This window comes from Falco naumanni, chromosome Z (assembly GCF_017639655.2).
Source record: "Falco naumanni isolate bFalNau1 chromosome Z, bFalNau1.pat, whole genome shotgun sequence".
Taxonomy (NCBI): domain Eukaryota; kingdom Metazoa; phylum Chordata; class Aves; order Falconiformes; family Falconidae; genus Falco; species Falco naumanni.
Window position 1 is genome coordinate 48634 of NC_054080.1, and position 18730 is coordinate 67363.

At 47.8% G+C, this 18730-nt stretch overlaps 1 protein-coding gene and 1 pseudogene across 6 annotated transcripts; both read right to left on the reverse strand.

The window, feature by feature from the left end:
• Window positions 1-2261: 2261 nt before the first annotated feature.
• LOC121081581 (cilia- and flagella-associated protein 251-like) lies at window positions 2262-16777 on the reverse strand. Of its 6 annotated transcripts, none has more exons than XR_005825733.1 (9): window positions 15602-16777; window positions 14831-14994; window positions 13934-14090; window positions 12307-12368; window positions 11078-11180; window positions 9420-9448; window positions 9242-9308; window positions 8704-9154; window positions 2262-2361 (listed from the first exon to the last, which is right to left on the reverse strand). XR_005825733.1 is itself a non-coding variant. In XM_040580746.1 (9 exons), the coding sequence occupies exons 1-9, from the start codon at window positions 15630-15632 to the stop codon at window positions 7711-7713; spliced, it is 696 nt and encodes a 231-aa protein (XP_040436680.1). In that variant the 5' UTR covers window positions 15633-16777; the 3' UTR covers window positions 7546-7710. The 6 variants fall into 6 exon arrangements, 2 of the variants coding, with proteins under 2 accessions (XP_040436680.1, XP_040436681.1); XR_005825734.1 differs by having other exon boundaries at window positions 14036-14090; window positions 14801-14994; XR_005825732.1 differs by having other exon boundaries at window positions 13943-14090; window positions 14801-14994.
• LOC121081580 lies at window positions 4691-7273 on the reverse strand (annotated as a pseudogene).
• Window positions 16778-18730: the final 1953 nt, after the last annotated feature.

Consider the following 18730-nt stretch of genomic DNA (forward strand, 5'->3'; position numbering starts at 1 on the left):
TGGGACTGATGTCACAGAGTGCCTGGTTCCGGGTGCTGGGCGTGGTGTTGTCGGGGGAGGGGTGGGGGGGTGGGGCAGGGGTGTGGGGCGGGGGGGTGAGGGTCGGGAGGGGAGGCAATAGGAGGGGTTCCAAGCAGGATTGGAGGCAGAAGCTGGGATCACTTTGCCTTTGCAGTCTATGAAATCTGCTGGTTTGATGGTACGAACTTGTTACCGAATTGATCATAAAAATACCCCAAAGATATTTAGAGTGGACTGGAGGTGTTCCACATGTTGTGATAGCCCCTGTACAACAATTTGGCGCTGAATGGGCGCTGTCAGACTCTACTGCCCTTCAAGTGGCTCTTGGCAATTTTCAAGGGCAAGTTCAGTACCATCATCCACCTCATCCACTTTGGACAATGACTGTAGATCTAACTTTGCAGCCACGGCAACTGAGTTGGAGACGACCAATCAAAGGTGATACGGTATTTACAGATGGGTCTGGAAAAGTGGGAAAAGCCGCAGTGGCTTGGAAAAAAAATGGGCAATGGCCTTCCCAAATTGTGCATCAGGAAGGATCATCGCAAGTCATGGCGTTGCGGGCTGCGGCCTTGGCATTTCTTTATTTCCCAGGCCCTGTTAATCTCATTACTGATTCAGCCTGTGTGGCAGCCCTCCTTTCCCAGTTGGAGATGGCTGTCCATGGCCATATCAACCATGCCAAGCTTTTTGGCAATTTTGACTGTAGTTCGGGAAGGGACTTGGAAACGCCGTTCTCCATTCTACGTTATGCATGTTACGGCCACACTTCCCTACGCGGTTCTGCAATCGATGGCAACGCTGGAGCTGATGCTCCAGTTTCTGTGGCTCTGTCGGTGCCTGTTCCTGAGGCCCACCTGCAGGTCGTGTTAGCCCACCAATTTTATCATCAGAATTGGTGATTCTTGTATCAACAGTTTGGCCAAAAGAGTCTCTCTCAGGCTGCTGCACGCAGCATTGTTGCAGCCTGTCCAGCCTGTCCAAAGGGTATCCCCGTGCCCAGTTTTGGAGTTAATGGCAGAGGCCTTCAAGCTTTCCAACGCTGGTGTTACAACAGATGTAACTCATTACAATGCCCGTGGGGGATCCCCAGCAATTTGGTATTCCCCATTCCCCTGCGGGTCAAGCCATCGTTGAATGCATGAATGATACTCTTAAACGCCTGCTTGAAAAACAGAGAAGGGGAATGAGGGGAATGACCCAGAGGCACGTTCCGAGAAAGCATGCTATATTTTGAACTTTTTGAAAATCTGTCGCCCATGCTGTGCCTCCCATTGTACGATATTTTGTGTCAACTGGTGACAAGCAGCAAAAGCACCAAGGTGTCTTAGTACGCGGGAAAGACCCTCATACCAGGCATTGGTCAGGACCACATGGATTGTTAACCTGGGGGAGAGGTGATGCTTGTGTTTCTACAGAGGAAGGTCCGCGATGGGATACCTGCTCGCTGTGTGCGGCCTGAGCTTAGCGTGCCGGACCGTGGGAGCGCTGCTGCCGCCAGTCAACCCAACAACTGATGTGTGGGTCTCCTTAGCACAGCAACTGAGCACATCCTGGCTTGGTGTGCCCTTCCTGACTTGCCAACATTGTTGCAAACAAGTGAATGTATGTGGGGAATGAAGAATCTTACTGAAAGCCTTGATATCGGGGATAAGTGATTACCTCTGTATGATGTTAATCCAAAAGGAGCTGATATTGTTTGCACTTTGAATGTCGATAGTTGTCTTTACGTCGATGCTAATGTAGTAGGAGGCTATGATGGGACCATGACACCCACATAAATCAACACGTGAACATGTTGATAAGCATAATGCGCTTAAAGGCAATATAGCTTTGGATGAAGCAGGTAATGATGTAGTTGATTTATGGAACTGACGGGAACATATTGCAGTGGTTCTTCTCTTATCCGGAGTAACAGCAGGGAAAGCATTCAAGAGTTAAATCACCTTGTTTGTTAGGCAGTTAAGAACGTGAGTCAAATTGGCCACTATTACATACAAAACAGAGCAAGTATTGGCTTTTTGTTGTTGGCTCAAGGACATGGCTGTGAGGATTTTGATGGTACATGCTGCGTGGATTTTAGGCGCCCCATTGCAGCAACATGTTATCAAAACCTGAGAACATGTCAGCCTTTTTGGCATCCATTCACTCAATTGGCGGTATCGTTTGTTTGCTATTGCCTTGGTTGCCATCATGTTTGCAAGGGCCCTGCAGAACATGGAAAACAATAAAAAGGGAGGGGGGGGGGGGGAGGGAGGGGGGCCCCGGTAATTGTAGAATCGTACGGAACAGAGACAGTGGGATAATGTGCAGTTGTGGCCTTGCTTTGGCGATGTGCAGCTGAGATCCTGCAGCAAAGAGTTCATAACTTTGAGGGAGTATGAGAAGAAACTAGGATGCAACAGAAACAAAGGAGGAATGTGATCTCACCTCTAGAAGATAAGGAAACAGCATGAACAGTAGAGAGTAGCCTATAGTGAAGAGCGCTAAGGAATGTGTTGTATGAACTTGACTGATCGCTCAAACTCCATTCATAAGCAGCTCGCAGAGTTAAGAAAAAACGTACAGGCCATAAAGGTTGAGAACGGGTTAACGGACTGGCTACAGGGTTTAGGAATTCCCGGAGGGTTAAAAGACTTGTTTCTGCAGGGGATAACGATGTTATTTGCCATTGTAATCTCTTTACAATGATAATGGGCTGCGTGTGGAATTGCTTTATGAGAATGATGAACAGATTGATAAAAGGGATCTGGATCGCTCAAAAACAAAAAGGGGGATTTGTGGAGTGGCTGGAAGACAACGGACATATTATGAGCAATGCAGACCACGTAACTTTGTTGTAATAGCAGGCCGAGCAGGCCGCAGCTGTAACAAGCTGCAGGTGTTGTGAAGGACATATGCAAGGCCAAGAGAGACAAAGAGACTGTGTACTCGCAGAGAGATAAGAGAGCTGGACAGAAAGGTGAGGAAAAACCGGATGCCTGCACAAGGGGGGAGCAGCGTGTGGACACCACGCTGGGACCAGTCCTAGGGGAGGTGGAAGCGTGTGAACGAGTCGTTTTAACCTATCACCTTTTCCATACCAAAGCCTGCGTAGAGTGTGTATTTTTAGCCGGGGGTATAAATGGCTGTGCGTCTGTTAATAGCATCTGTAGAGTATAAATTGCTGTGTATCCCTTAATAAAGTGGCACCAACTGGATCACACTGGTCGTATCAGTTGACGCGAGCCTTCTGCGTCAACAGGGGAGTGCCACTGGCTCTGCCATCACACCAGGCCAGTGGTGTGGGACACAGTAGAGGGAGCCCGGGGTAGAAGAGCCGCTGCATGACAGCGACAGCAGCGGGGCCTGTGCAGACTGGTGCTCCCTTGGCAGAACGTCTGCGCTCGCCCTGCGGTAGAGGACGGGGAAGAGAGAGAAGGCTGTTGCCCTGCAGTGCTCATGCACATGTGCAAGCCCACGTGTGCAGGTCCAACTTCCGTTCGTGAGGACTGGCAGGTTTCTTGGACAGGCACTGGGAAGGCAGTCAGGTGTCGGGTGGCCTGAGGGTCCTGACCTCTTCTTCCTCAGCCAAAGTGCCGCGAGTCCCAGAATCACACAATGGTCGTTGTTGGAGGGAACCTCTGGAGATTATGCAGTCCAGCGCCCTGCCAAAGCAGGCTGTGCTAGAGCAGGTTGCACAACATCCTGTGCAGGTGGTGCTGGAATGTTTCCAGAGGCCTCTCTGGGCAGCCGGTGCCAGTGATCTTAAGCTGGAGTGCTGTGCAAGGGTCCCGGTGCTGGTGGGGGGCAGTGCCTGGACTAGCTGCAAGATCAAGGCACTGCAAAGGGGCAAGGAGATGATGAGCACAACAAGCCCATGCCACGCTCCCTGCCTCCCCACGTGACAGTGCCTGTGCCCAGGTCCCTGGTGGCTGCGGAGGCCACCTGGCACTGGGCACCCTTTCCCCTGCCTACCCGGAGGCTGCCTTAGGCTCTCTCTAGTCCACTCAGGCCCCCTTCTGAGGCCTTCCTTGCACCCCAGACCCCTCTGCAGAGCCTCAAGCCCTCAAGAAAAGCCCACCGGACTGGGGGCCCGGTCCCCTAGTCTCGACCATTCCACTCGAGTCCCCGCCGCACCCCTCCATAGGTGTCTGGTATGCCCCAGGCCTCCGGTTGCTCCTCTAGCGTGGCCGATACTACAGCCAGGAGGCAGCCGGGGAGCAGCAGCAGCAGCAGCCTCTTTGCTCCCACTCAAAGCTCATGGCGCTCCCTGCAGCCACTGCAGCCGTAGGCTTGGGCTTGGAAAGATGGTGCAGCTGTGAAAGCAGAGCAGGCTGGGGAAGCCCAGGAACTCCGTGGCATGAGCAAAGGCCCCAGCTCGTGGATTTCCCCTGAAGCCCAGCTGGCCCTGAGAGGCCACTTTCAAGCTGGCTTGCGCCTCGTACAGAAGCCCACAGGGATGCCAGCAGGAGCCAGCCCAAGGCATTCTCTGCTTCCAACTGCCACCCCCAAGGCCCTGAGCCCTCCTATGACGTGCCTGCCTTCCTTCCACTGTTCCCTCCTGCTTCTCTCGGAGCAGGCAGAGCTTCAGCCCTTTGCGGTGACCCTTTGTGCCCGACTTGGCAGCCTGCCTCCTTCGGCAGGTGCCGGCTCTGGAAGCCCTTGCCTCACACAGGAGACTGCAGTGCACTGGCGCATGGTTAGCCATGCCAAGGGAAACACTTTATTGCAAGAAGGCAGCCTGCTGAGTTCTGCCGTTGTGAGCAGCGCGGGCAGGACAGAGCAGGCCTTTGTCACTGAGGCTGCCTTTCATCAGCAGGAATTGCCCCAGCAGGAAACGGTCGTCGTGCGCTGCAGCCTGCCCTGGATGCTCCTCATGGTGCTGCTCCAAGCTATTTCGCCCTTAGGTACTGCAGGAGCTCCTGCAGCCGGGTAAAGAAGTCCAGCAGCTTCTGGACTGGAAACGGGCAGGGTGGAAACCGGCTCGATTCTGTTGGCCTTGGCCTTGGCCATGGCCTTGGCCTCTGAACGGGGGTGTAGGTGAAGACTGGCTGTGGCCTTGCAGTAGTGGTTACTGCTGGGCGCAGGCCCATCTGCACCAGGATCCAGTCGTAGAAGTGCTGGGTGGAGGTGTAGACTCCGGGCTTCCTTGCTCTCGCACAGCCCGTCCCCCAGCTGGTCACGCCAACAAGCCAGAAGTAGTCGGCGCTCTTGTCTTGGCACACGAGAGGCCCACCGCTGTCCCCCTGCAGCACAGGAGAGAGGATGGAGGGGTTGTTGGGTGGCCACCGTCAGCCCGGTGGCTGGCTCCTTCTCTCTCACGGCACCTGCCAGAGCTGCATTCAGTGGCCAGCCAAGCTCTGCAGAAGCTTGCCTGGCAGGGGGCGGTGGGCCTGTAAGGCAGGGCTCGCTCCCACCGCTCTTCACGGTGGTGGTGAAGGTGTGTCAGACGGCTGGGATGGTGGAGCTGTGGGCTGCCAAGGGCACCGGGTGGGCCTTCTGGGCAGCGTGCCAGGCCTCTGGGACAAGGCGGGCAGGCCCTGGGCAAGGGCCTGCCCATGGGGAAGGGCGGGTAAGGCCCTCAGCGGTGGGGACCCAGCCATGGGAGTGTGAGTGGCCAGCAAAAGGCCGCGATGGCGCACGTTTGGGCGGTTGTGGCGGGGCTGCCTGTGCTGCCGGGGCTTGGCTTGTAGCACGCTCCTACCTGGCAGGTGTCGATGCCGCCCTGCGGATAGCCGGCACAGATGTTGTGGGTGTGGATGGCCCCCCCTGTACCAGCCGCTGCTGTTACAGACCCTGGCATCAATGAGGTGGACCTGGGCCTCCTGCAGCGCGTATGCCGATCCTCCAGCTGTGAAGAGCACAGAAAGGAATGAACACCCAGCAGCTCATTGCCAGTTCTCCTCCCCCGTCTGGCTGAAGCCCTCCCCCGGGGCTCGGCTTTGCATGCCGACAGGCGCTGGACCGCTCTTGCCTTTCTGCCTTGCTCTGGGTCAATGGCTCGGGCCCCTCTCTGGAAGAGAGAGGCATACGCCCCCACAGCCTGACTCTGGCTTTCGCCTCTGCCATCAGGAAGCGCATCCTGCTTCCCCAAGCTGGCCAAGCTTGCACTGGCACCGCCGCTGCGTTTGGGCCACTCACCTCTTGCTTTCCTGGCACCCCAGCCACTGACGTAGCAGGCTGTCAGCTCTGAGACTCTCAGCGAGGCGTCGGGCACACAGGCAAGCTGTACGTAGCTGTTGCACTGGACAGGCTGGTCCAGCTCCAGCAAGGCAATGTCATTCCGCTGCGTGACGTTCCAGTAGTGCTGGTGAACCAGCAGCCGCCTGACGGCGCGCACCTGAGCCTCAGGGCCCAGCTGAGTCAGCTGGGTGACACCGAGCACCACGCGCAAGACGGTGATGTCCCTGGAAGGCAGATGGAGAGAGGGCTCAGAGGGAGCGCAGCCACGTGCCGCAGCAGCCCGGCACTTGCCCTGCCTTCTGCTCGACGAGGGAGAGAGGCAAGCAGCACTAGGGAGGCTGCGACTGCCCTCGCGTGCCTTGGGCTCAAGCAGTGTCGAGCAGGAGGCTGCTGGGAAGCAGTGGCACGAGCCCAGCCTTCTCCTGAGCAGCCTCTCGGCGGGGCTCCGGAGTGCCCAGGCACTGGGCGTGCTGCAGGGCAACGGGACGGCAGTAGCACGTGCCGCTGCGCTCAGGGCACCTGCTAGTGTTGTGGGGCTAGCCCCGACCCCTGGTCCTCCTTACCTGACCTCGATGAAGCAGTGGGCTGCGGTGAGGACCCACTGTGGGCTGATGAGGGAGCCCCCGCAGATGTGCACCGTGCCTCCTTCCACGAGAGCCTGGATGCTGACGATCCAGGGCCAGGCCCCTGGCAGGGCATCTGTGCCACCCACGACGCGCGACATGCCGTAGTGAAAAGCCATGGGACGAAGCCCGCAGCTCCCTCTGTAACCAGAAACTCCTTACTGTGCTGCTGGATGGCTTGCGCCGTTGCGGCTGAAGGCCAGCCGTCTTCCCTCCCCACAAGGCATGGCCAGAAGGGCCGAGGAAACCCGTGGGGCCAAAACCCGCTCCCCTCGCCCCCGCTTTCTGCTTCAGCCCGCAGACGAGTTGTGCCGGCGGCCTGGCTGCTGCCAAGGCACTGAGCCTCCCACATGGCTTTCAGGAACCTGGGGGGTGGCCACGGGGGACAAGCAGGCCCCCTCCAGTGAAGCCCACAAGGCTTGCCCAAGCTCCCCTCCCAGAGCCTCGGGCCACTTACCCACAGCTGTCCCCATGTGCCGTGCACAGGACAGCACACGGCCAGCAGGACAAGGAGGAGACGCAGAAAATCCCATCGCTGCCAGCGACATGTGGCAGCTGCAAGGACGAGGGCTTGTCGCCACCAGTACGGCTGCCGACGGACTGCCCGCAGGATTCCCGTTGCCCGGGGTTCCCTTGGACGTGGGACTGATGTCACAGACGGGGTTCCCTTGGACGTAGGACTGATGTCACAGAGTGCCTGGTTCCGGGTGCTGTGTATTACTATGAGTCAGTAACAAAGTAAATAGAATAGGAAATTCCATCTCTCATTGGATATTTAATTATGCAAGATACTGTACCTGTTCTCCAGATTTATGAAATCAAGTTGTCAAGGATGGCATTCAACCCCTTTAGAGTCAGAAATATTTGTGTTGCAGGAATCACGATGCTTTGCTGAAGCAATCTAAATTGCTTAAACCCAAATCCAAACATAAAATGTTTGAAAGAAAAAATTTTTACATCTGCTTCTTAGCACCTGACCTTCAAGATAACATATGGGTAAAAACCAGCATGACGCAAATGAATAAAGCCACACAGGAAAAACAGCTGACATGAAACGAGCCATGAAAAGGCAACCTTTCCTTTCTGTGTTTGTAAAATTGTAATGTACTGGTCCATTATGGGGCTACACTCCACATTACTGTGGAATACAGACATAACCAAAACTCACGTTTTAACTGAACAACCTCTAACAAATATCTGTGTGTCTTACCAGAACACCGTCACTGCAAAATAAAGGGCAAAAGGGGACCTGTTGCTTACCCATTGCAAACACATGAAAGGGAGAAGAGCGAGAGGAGAAGGAGGGAGATACTTCTAGAGAGAAGTTGCATCTCTATTATTGTCCAAAGAACAACACCACTTTTTTTTTCTTCCCCTAAAGCGAAGATGCCAAAGAACTTGGAACTATTTGTATTCTATACTTAGAAGTTACAAGTCCACTTACTTGTCTACATATCTGTTCACCTCTCTCTGGTTTATATTGTCAATAGCCAATTGTAGAAACTCTAAAACCTGAGTGGCAAATTGTTTCTCATCTGATTAACAAGTGTGATTAATACAAAATACAACACAAATTATCAAATATGCAAATTGATAAACATTAGAACAAAGACATTAAAAACCCATTAAAGTTACATATGCTCTCTCCAATACATAGCCGACCAGCTAGCCGCTTCAACTTTAGCCTTGTTTCCGAAGAAAAGAGAATTCCTGAAACACGCTGCCACTAATTTCCTCCCATCTTGTCTCTCTTCCTCACTTCCTTCCCCTGCCTCTGAGCCTGCTGGTCATTTTCCATCAAACAAGAGAGGGAAGCCTCAGAGGAACAAACAACTCAAAACAACTGCCAGGCAGGTAGAGAAAAGCCAGGCAAGTAATAATTCCTGAAAACTACAGCTACAGCACAAGCCCAAGAATTACCCTCTGTGGCTCACCTGCAGCTCCTGGACAGCCTAGTCTACAGATCCCTAGCCTGGAATCAGCCACAGCACATGCTCAGAGAACCAGGAAAGTCAGGAAGGGGGTTTTTTGAGAAACTGAAAGAAAAGCAAACTTCAGGACTGCCTGAAAAGGGGAAATGACAGCAAGTACGGTGTAGGAAGCGTACATCATGGAAGGGTATGGACAGTGCTGAACAGCAGACTAGAGGAGGGAGCAAACACATACACAGAGGTATATTTCAGTACACCACCTGCTCCCGGGATGCCTTGCTAGAGCCATTAATTTAATATTAGAAAGAAAATTGCAAGTACAAAGTGTCTGTCCATAAAAGAACACTACAAAGAGATTGTTATGAATACCTTCAACACCTTCTGCATCTCCTAAGCCAAATTCCTCCAATAGATCTGCAAAACAAATCGGATGCTTTAATAAATACTCCTATCTAGAAAGACTATGAAGCTAAACCCAGAACCACATGAAGTGAACATTACCTGATTTCTGTTGCTTTTTGTTAGGAGAGGTTTCATTCCTTTCCAAAACAGATTCAGAGGTCTTCAGCTGTGAAAGACAATCCAATGACAAAAAAAAAAAAATAAATCACACTTAAAGTAACTACATAATATTTAATGAGCAGAACAAGTAGTCAGTCTGACATGAACAAATAGTTACCTGGGAATTGTTGGGTTTCTCCAAAAAGCCTGGAAGTGAAAAATGTTTTAGAAAGTGTTATTTTATTTAATTTTTATTTAATTCATAAAATTTTTACTCCATTCAACATCAGTAGTTTCTACAACTAAGTATTAGTTGCAAGCATTATTTCATCGAGACTGCGATACTTAACATTCAATTTACCTCATCATCCAGCATTTGTATCAGTATACACGAAATGGACAATGCATGCTTCCCATCATGCACCTTGGATTTAAGAAATAATACTCACAGAACTAGGACAATCCATAGGCAGCAATAAGGATTTGCTTGTTAACAAAACAAGATCAAAATACTTACTTTGAGGAGCTGAATCCTGCTTTCTACAAAGATTATTTCAAAAGCCAAAGCTGGTCTGCTGTAATGAATTACCATAAAATAACACTACAAGTTATATAAAATAACAGCTCCATGACCGTGATGTTGAGGGATATTTTCCTTTCCATCAATAGGACAGAGAAAACATGGGTGCAGACATAGAAATCTCATACACATCATTCAATGAGGAAGAATCAAACTAGTTCTTATCAGGTTGTTCTGGTTCAGCTTGCAAGGAAAGAAAAAACCCAAATTACAATTGGTTGTAATCTGCATTTATAGCACAGTTCCAAATAGTTTCATTTTTTTAAAGATTTTTTTCCAACATTAAATCACTTACAAACCCACACAATCTACTGGCCCACCTATATTTCTCAAGTCCTCTGCTTTAGTCATCTTAACAGTTTGAGTCCTCTCATGAAAGAAGCGTATGGAATGTTATTAAGAATGGCTCCATAGCAAAACTTTTGTATTTAAAAAAATAATTAAAAAACAAACAGCATTTGATTTCAGGAAACTTGGTGGTCTAGCAGTATGGAAATACCTTAGCAAGATTATCATAGCCACCTTTTATCCCCTTTTTACACTGATTTTAAACTCATCTTAGTAGATTCATACAAAGCAGACTTTCCTGACAACTACTCGACAAGTAGATTTACAAACTCCCAAGAGCTTTTAAAGTTTTGCTTCCAGCTTACTAAACTAAAACTGGATTAGCTTCTTCAGCTATTCTATTGTACTTACACTACAAGCAGGACTGACCATTTAGTAAAAAGAAATCCTTCAGATAAGAGTTCTACCCCAACAGCAAAACTTCCCTGCCATTCTACACTGCAGATGCTCAAGAGACGGCATCACAAAGTACAGGCAGAAACCCTGAACTTTTAGTCACATTTTAGCTCCTAGGCAAAGCATAACAGAAAGGTATAAAAAAATTAAGGCGAGGGGGAAAAATGCTTAGCCAGATCATACCTTTCTCCTGCTACATTATCATCCAAGAATGTTTAGGTGTTCAGACAGGTCAGCCCTAAACCACATACACTTTCATCACTATGCCACAAGAACCTGAATCCAAAAAAATACAATCACATCCAAAGAACACACATCATGCAAACAAGGTAACTTCCTTTACAGCTTGCCAGCAAGCGCCGTGACAGCTGGTGTTCATTAACAAATACTAAGCACTTCATTGCTATAGCGCGCACCCACACCGTAAGTGCATTCTTAAGGCAGACATCGATAAAAGCTCACTTCAGCCTATACGTGTTTACAGACAAACATTTAGTCCACCAGGAAGTTACCGGTGTGGCGCTCCCCTGAAACAATCCGTGAGCGTGCTCCGTGTCTGTCTGCAGCTGGAAGCAACACACCAGGTGATCCTTCTTCCGGACTTTCAGAATCCGTCTGTAGAGCATAAAACACGGGCGTGAGCATCGGTACAAATTCTCAACTCATTTCTATGCAACATGTTCCTGCTAAGCCAACTTGCACAGCATGGAATCACAAAAGCCTTTGATAAGCCCCTTGGAAAGGGCACATCAGGACACAGTATATTGGAAAATCACAGCAGACTTGTGTGTTTTCAGATCTTAGGCAAAAACCTCACAACTCATCTAAACTAGTCTGTCACGCTGGCAAACTGCACAGCCGCAAGAGAGAATTAACACGGTAACTCGAGCTGTGGGTTGCGAACCCGTAACTGCAGGTCTGGGGGGGGACCCAACTTTCGGACTGAACTGGTACCCGATACTCAAATTTGTGCTGATGGTCCCCAGGCACACATCTTGCAGTGGGGAGCGAACACATTGCTACTCCCAGTTGCAAGGGTTGAACAAAGACTATTTGGGCTGAACAAAGACGAGCAAGACAAAGCTTACGGAAACCAAGGCTACCTAAACCCCCCCAATAATATTTTAGCCTTGTATTTTTAAGAAGGAGATGGGGAAGAGTTCCTTCTTCCTCACAAGAAAAGTCAGAGGGGGTAAGCTACAGACTCTGCTCGTTTTCTTCTTAACCCATTACCACAGACAGAACTAAAAGGGCAAACACAGCCAGCACGTGTGGTATTTCTGTTGAACATTACTTTCAAAAAGGGCCAGAAAGGTAGAAAGGCTCTTTTCCGAAGCAGCTCATCATCTAGGCTGCAGACCCTAAGGGCAACCACTGAACACGTCAGCAGAACAGAGTTGTGTGGTGAAAAAGCAACAATCCCGCCAGCCACGCTGAGGAGCTCAGACTATTTTAAGCAGCAAGAAACTTCACTGCCGCAATACTGTACCAGAAACCCAACTCCAAGGGCCAGCTGCCATGAGACCCAAATCATTAGCTCGACCTACCTTCATCCCAAGCCTCGCTGAACAGCTAGCACACAGCACAAGTATTTCAAGGGCCCCCAGTTACAAACATACAGCAGAACCAGGAGAAGGGGAAATAAGCCTCAGCCGCGGCAGGGCCCAAGCTCCGAGTGCTTCTGGATCTCGCTCCCCACCCCCGCCCCACTGGGAACCCCGGTGTCCTTCACAGGAAATACCTCAGAATCCCAGGGAGATTCAGCATCTTCCTCTTCCTCTGCTCCCACCGCAGTCAGGGCACCTACAAAGGCAGTAAGAGGTGAGACACTGAGCCCTTCTATTTCACTCTGCTTTTCCCCATCACCCCTGCGCCCAAAAGATGCACAGCGGTTCTGTTGCTGAGGACAAACTAAGAAGTGAGTGTTATTCAAGGGTTTCTTCACACCCAGCACACAACATCATGGTATTTCCTTTGGATCGCCACCTCTCCAGCAGGAGATGGCTATGCACAACAGCTGACACAGCTACAAGCAGCACTGAAGACGTGTTTGGGTCACACTCAGGAAAAGGCTCCAGCACGCTGCAGCCCTGTGGCATACAGAGTTTAGGTCACCTGCTCTCCAGTCCACAGCTCCAGAAATTGCCATTGACTACCACCATCCACTGTACAAGAAGTACCACAGAAACACCATCCGACACATCTTCACGCTAAAATCACCAAGAAACAATGCTCCTTTTGTAGCACTACCAGAAAAGACCTTCCTTGACTAGCAGTTTTTACCCTGCACCTTCCCAGAAGGTAGACACCTAAGCATTGCCATTTAAAAAGAGGAGAGGCTCACAGCCCAAAATCTCACCCCAAACACACAACTTGTCTCTATCTCAGGGGGCTAACATCTGAATCTCTTCTCTACTAGGCACACGCAAGGCTCAGTCTCAGTAGGTTCCTGGCCAGATTAAACTATCTTCATTTCTCTGTTTTAAGCTAGTCCATTAGGTAAAACTGATTCAGGATTCGCTCTTGTGGAGACATGCACACAAAAAATGGGAAAGGAGCTAGAGACCAGTGAGGGCACCCGTCCTAGCAGAGGGGAACTGCTGGTTCCAGCCTCAGCTAGGACTACTCACACTGTGCCAAATGCAGGCTTATGGTAAAATGCACAGACAGAAGAGCATGTATAGGCACAACACCTGGAATACAGCAGGTTCTGCCAGGCCCGCTCTGTAGCATTTGATCAGCAGCTACACATGCTCTGGTAACATCTACCATACCACACTACTCTCTGGAGACAGACGATGGAAAGTGTGCCTTCTCCTCCTGCTCCAAGACCTGAGGTGAGTACCAGAGTGCTCAGCCCTGACTGACATGGGAATGCTTTCGAGCACACACAAGCGTGGCACTGGAGAGACTTTCTACGTTTTAAAACTGGACAAGGTGAGGCACTGGAACAGAACAGCTTTCTCTCAGATTGACTCAAATCTTTCCCAGGCTTCAGCCAAGAGCAATCACAACTTTTCAGTCTGACAGTACGGGCCAGAAAGGGGAATACTACTGTCACACCCAAGACACTCTAATCCTCCTCTTTTTCAACTGTGCGTTTTGTTCTGATCGGTTCAAGGAGAACACAGCAACAAAACCAAGAATGACACCTGCTCCATGTAGCATCGTTTGGAATCCAAGGCCACAATTTGTTCTTCAGGAACGAATGAAAAGGAACAAAAGCTACTTTCCTCCTTGCCAATGCCCACTAGGGTTCACAGGCAAGGGAAAAGCTTACTGTTTCAGAAGTCAATCACCATTTCAGTTCATTTACTGTGCATTAATATTTATAGAGGAAGAACTGGGATCAGTATTCACTAACTCACTTCTCTCACCAGTGTTGTCTTTGGAAGCACTGTGGACTTGATGGCTATCATTACAAATAGAGTTTTTCACACCCTCAACACTTGCAGTTTGTAGGTCTTCACCAGTGTCTTCCTTTTCCTGCTCCTTCTCCTCTTCTTCCTGTTCAGGTGATTTTTCCTAAAAGAGATTGACCAAACAGCTGGAAATAGCAGAAACAAGCACCTTCTTAGCCACCCATCGACAACTTTAAAAATGCTTTTCCTGTGTAAGACAACAGGGAAATTTTGTTGAGCTTTGTTTTACAAGGCCTTCAGTTTTTCCATGGGAATCTCTGAGGAGACAGCAATGACATTAGCCCTAAGTCATTAGCCCTGGCTCTGCAAAGCTCCTGAGAAGCAATTCTTCATGTCAGGCCTAACTCTAGCTTTCATTTCAGTTACATTGTTTTGGAACACGCTCCTTCTTCCTCTACTTTGCTCCAGGAAAATCACTAACTTCCTGCTCTCAATCTTACTCAAACTTTTTGGTTCCTCACTTTCAGCCATCACACCAGGTATTTTACTAAATGGCAATAAATCTTGACAGATAAAAACTGTACATACAACTGAGAAAAAATGAATTTATTTCAGAAAAATTATACTGCCTATTTGTTTTCCTGCAAAACCACTGCAACCAATAAAATAATATTGAAAATACTGCCCAATATTATTCTTATACCTAAGAAACTGCTTTGGTTAGGAGTAAAGGCATTTTCTAATATAAAAAAAAGGATGATCAAAAGATGGATACACGTGAAATATTAACAGAAATCCAGTTTACCTTTTGGTTCTTACCTTTATCACCCTTAGAAAATACCTTTGTGATTGAATCATCCTTATATAACTTACTTTGGTGCCTGAGTGAAATGCTGCTCTTACATTTTCTTCATGCCTATTCAAGCACAAGTTTTCACTTTCTTGTTTCAGTGCTTCACAGACTTTATTATCTACTTCACATTGCTCTTCTTCTGTATCTTCATCATCCACATGTTCAAGAAAGACAGAGTTTGGTCTTTGACTTTCAAGCCTTGGGTTTTTTCCTGCTGACAAAGAACTATTATCACTTTCAAAGCCATTACTGAAGCTTGACTTTTTTCTCCTTAAGACCACAACTATCTGAGAGAAGCTGAAGTGTCTTTTTTCCAGTTTGTCATCTTAGATTCTGCAAAAAGGGAGTCATCATTTCTGTGAAACTTCACCTGAATCATGCTTTTCTTGTTCCAACTTTCTTGTTTATCTTGCAAATTATTTAGATTTTGAAAGACAGTTTGCTTTGGTACTGACTTGCAAGATACTTCATTATTCACCGTCTTTGGAGACATGGCAGTTATGTCAAAACAACAAAAGGAGTTATGGAAATGGCAACAGGCATGTTACCAGATTAATGGAGTATTCTGGGAATGTCTGGAAAAGGAACCAAGTCAAGGATGGGCAGGATGGAGGAAGGACTTGGCCAGGGACAAAGGCTTAGGAGGGGATTAATAACTTCATTTTAACAACATGACTTATTTTTTCTGAAGTGACCAAGTGCTGTGTTTTCAAAATGCTACTTTTCTCATTTACTAAAGGAAAAGAATTGTTTAAAAAAACTACTTAGCAAATCTACTTTTATATATTAGTATACTATGCAATCTTTTCCAAATAGCTTACTGTTTTTCCTGAACTGCTGGGAAACATTCATTAACAATGTCAAATTTGGCTTCTGCAGCTTCTGTAAATAAATGATTTTTTTTTTTTTTTAGAACACTAACGACAACAACAAATCCTTTGGTCACATCAAATCTTGAACACTAAATGTAATCAGGCTGTCCTTTTGATAGTGGTCAGGTGTTGGCTCCATCCTATACTTCTAACTACAAAAACACTCCTCACATACGCAATTCAGTGAGTATTTCACCCCCAAAATACCATGCAGGCACCCTTCTGAAAATTGTTTCCAAAACTATGGTTACATGCATAGCAGTTTTAAAAATCTGGGTTTAGTATTTGTAGTACTTCAGTAAAATTCAGTTATATTTAAGATCGCAGCTTCTGGATGCTTACTTGCAAGTGTGCACAAGGGAAGTAACTGTTAAGAACCCTAGGTTTAATGCATTAATTAGTCCCTGCAAGTACACTTACCAGAATATCCTTACATTTCAAAAACATGCCATAAAAATGCATAATTTATATTTAAATCAGTGCAAGAAAATGAAATCATGTTAAAACTAAACATGCTTGCACCTCCAGTATTACAGAGTAGGTTGAACTAGAACACTGGTTCCTCATCGCTGCAGAATCCCAGAGCAACAGAACAGATGCTCCACACATCACTGCAGAAGTTAATAGTTCTTCAGAACACTAGCAAATAAAGTAGGCCTGAGAGCTTGTAGCCGACAAAAAGAATACTACCTAAGCATTCAAAAAAAGAGGGAAAACATGCAGTGTGAGATTACATGCAAGCACAGAATGCCACCTCAATAGAAGAAAAAAAGATGACCCATTTGAGTAACTCATCCGCTGAGCACTCTTGAGTAACCTGATGAGGAGGAAAGGAGAACTAGGTGATGAAGGATTTCAGTACATCTTCATTAAAAAGTGCCCGTTATCAGTTAGGATTCTATCACAAAATTTACAGGAAACATTAACAGTGTTTGGGGAAGAACAGAACAGGTTATATTAGTAACTTATAAACTTAAAATCCGACTCAAATGACCAAGAACAAATAATACTGTGGTGGTTTATCTCGTCGCCTATTGCTCTTTTGCCTCAAACCACAAATCTACTGCATGCTCTGCCACAGCTACAGGTCTTTTAGGAAAAACTCACAGCAGAAGAAAGGCTGGCAGGTCAGAGGACTGCTTCTAAGGAGAAAACAATATTGGCTAGAACTGTAGTTTCTTTCAATCCCCCAGAAACTTGCCTTCAGATCACTTATTTTTATAGGACATTTACTGTAAGTACACCATACCTTGGGAGTAAAATCGAGTTCTTCCCTCAGAAGTATGCCAACTGACATCACTCCCCTCTTTCTCCAAGCTTCTTAAAAGTAAAGCAAAATGAGTACTGTGTCTCTCCAATCATTCCTCAGGTATGTTGCTGGGTATGTTTAAAGTCTTACCTGATTGAGTCTCCTTGCGACAAGTCATCTATTGCTGTTTCAAACACGAATTGACATGTTGAAATTAGATTTGGCATGCTAAAAATTAACCAGCACATACAAACATTTAAACCTGGACATGTCATTAACATGTACATGTCATAACAGAATGAAACTTTGGGGAGTCAACTTAACGTAAGACAGCATGAATGAATGCATGCATTTCCAAACAACTGCTTTTTCAAGTCACACTGAATTGACAAAACAAAAAAGACTAGAGTTTTATCTCCTTTGAACTTTTATACCTAAAAGTTTAAGAACTACCTCTAAACTAAAAAAAAAAAACAGCATAGCATGAATATGCTACGTTAATAAACAGGTAACAAAATACTGGTGCTTTAGCAAGACAGTAAATAAATGAACTGCTGAAGTACTCATACTGCACACACAAAGCACACACTATTGACAGAGATTTTACTGGTTTATATACTATACTAGCTGGTGCTCTACCCACTTACAGGTTATCCTGAAAGGTAAAAAACATCAAAAAGCATAACAAGATCTAAAGCTTATCCTCAGGTAGAAGGAATCCCCAGCAGTTCTGTATGCTGCACCAAAAAGGGTATTCAACAGGGCAAGACAGGCGTAACCAGGGCATTCTATACTACGCTCCAAGCTTTCATCCATGTTAAGACAGCAACTTGCCCAAGGATCCACAGGATAAATCAGGTCACAAGGGACCTCGGCAAGTCTCTCAGCCAACCGCCCTCCTCAAAGCAGACTCGGCTCTGAGGTCAGATAAGGCTCACAGGGCTTTATCCACTCTGATCTTGAACCATTCAAGGAGGGAGACTGCACAACCCTCTCTGTTTTACTGTTCTCACCATGGTGAAGCTGCCCACATTCCGTTTAGAAATTCTCTTGTTTCCATTTATGCCTCTTGTACCTTTGCTTCATGTGACGCACCACTGGGAGGCACCTGTCTCTGTCTTCTCTTTACACGTACTGGAAGCTGCTGCTGGGTCCCCTTCACAGTCATCTCTTCTCTCACTGAACAAGCCAGTTCCCCCCAGTCTCACCCCAAAAGGCAAGTAGTCCTGCTCCTGGCAAAGTTTGATGGCCTCCACTGAACTCGCTCCACGGATGAAAGACCACTCTCTCTTGCACTGGCGGCTCAATATTATACCCAGGGAGCTGGCACAACCCAGGGACTGCCAAGTAGCGGTGTACCAATCCCCTCCCTCAGTCCCCTGGCTATGCTACACTTCATACAGCCCAGGACACCGTTAACCTTCTCAGCCGGCAGGGCACCCTGCTGGCTCATTCTCAGCTCACTTTCTGCCACGACCCCTCTGGCTATTCAGCAAAGCAGCTCTCTCCAGCAGGCAGCTCCAGCACGTGCTGTAGCAAACGGTTGTTCCTTTCCATGTGCAGGACTTGAATCTGACCTTGTTGAATTCTGTTAAGACAGGCCTGACAGTCCATTTACCCAGCCTTGTCAAGATCCTACCGAATGGCAGCGTGGCCCAGATGCACATGTTGCAAAACTCAATGACAGCGCACTCTAGCACACCACTGATGTACTAAAGAAATCTGAACTTAGGAATCCAAGCCTGAGAGTGCGGAAAACCTCTCAATTACCAACAACTAAGATGAATAAAAGGCCTCTTCAATTCCTGGACAGAAAGGAAAAACCAAAT

Coding starts and splice junctions, on each gene's coding strand:
- LOC121081581 (XM_040580746.1), bottom strand. CDS start 15,632: ATGAATGTTTCCCAGCAGTTCAGGAAAAACA. Junction 14,995..15,601: donor CCAGCAGTTCAGGAAAAACA/GTAAGCTATTTG, acceptor GTTCTTTGTCAG/CAGGAAAAAACCCAAGGCTT. Junction 9,449..11,077: donor TTCAGGGGAGCGCCACACCG/GTAACTTCCTGG, acceptor TTTCACTTCCAG/GCTTTTTGGAGAAACCCAAC.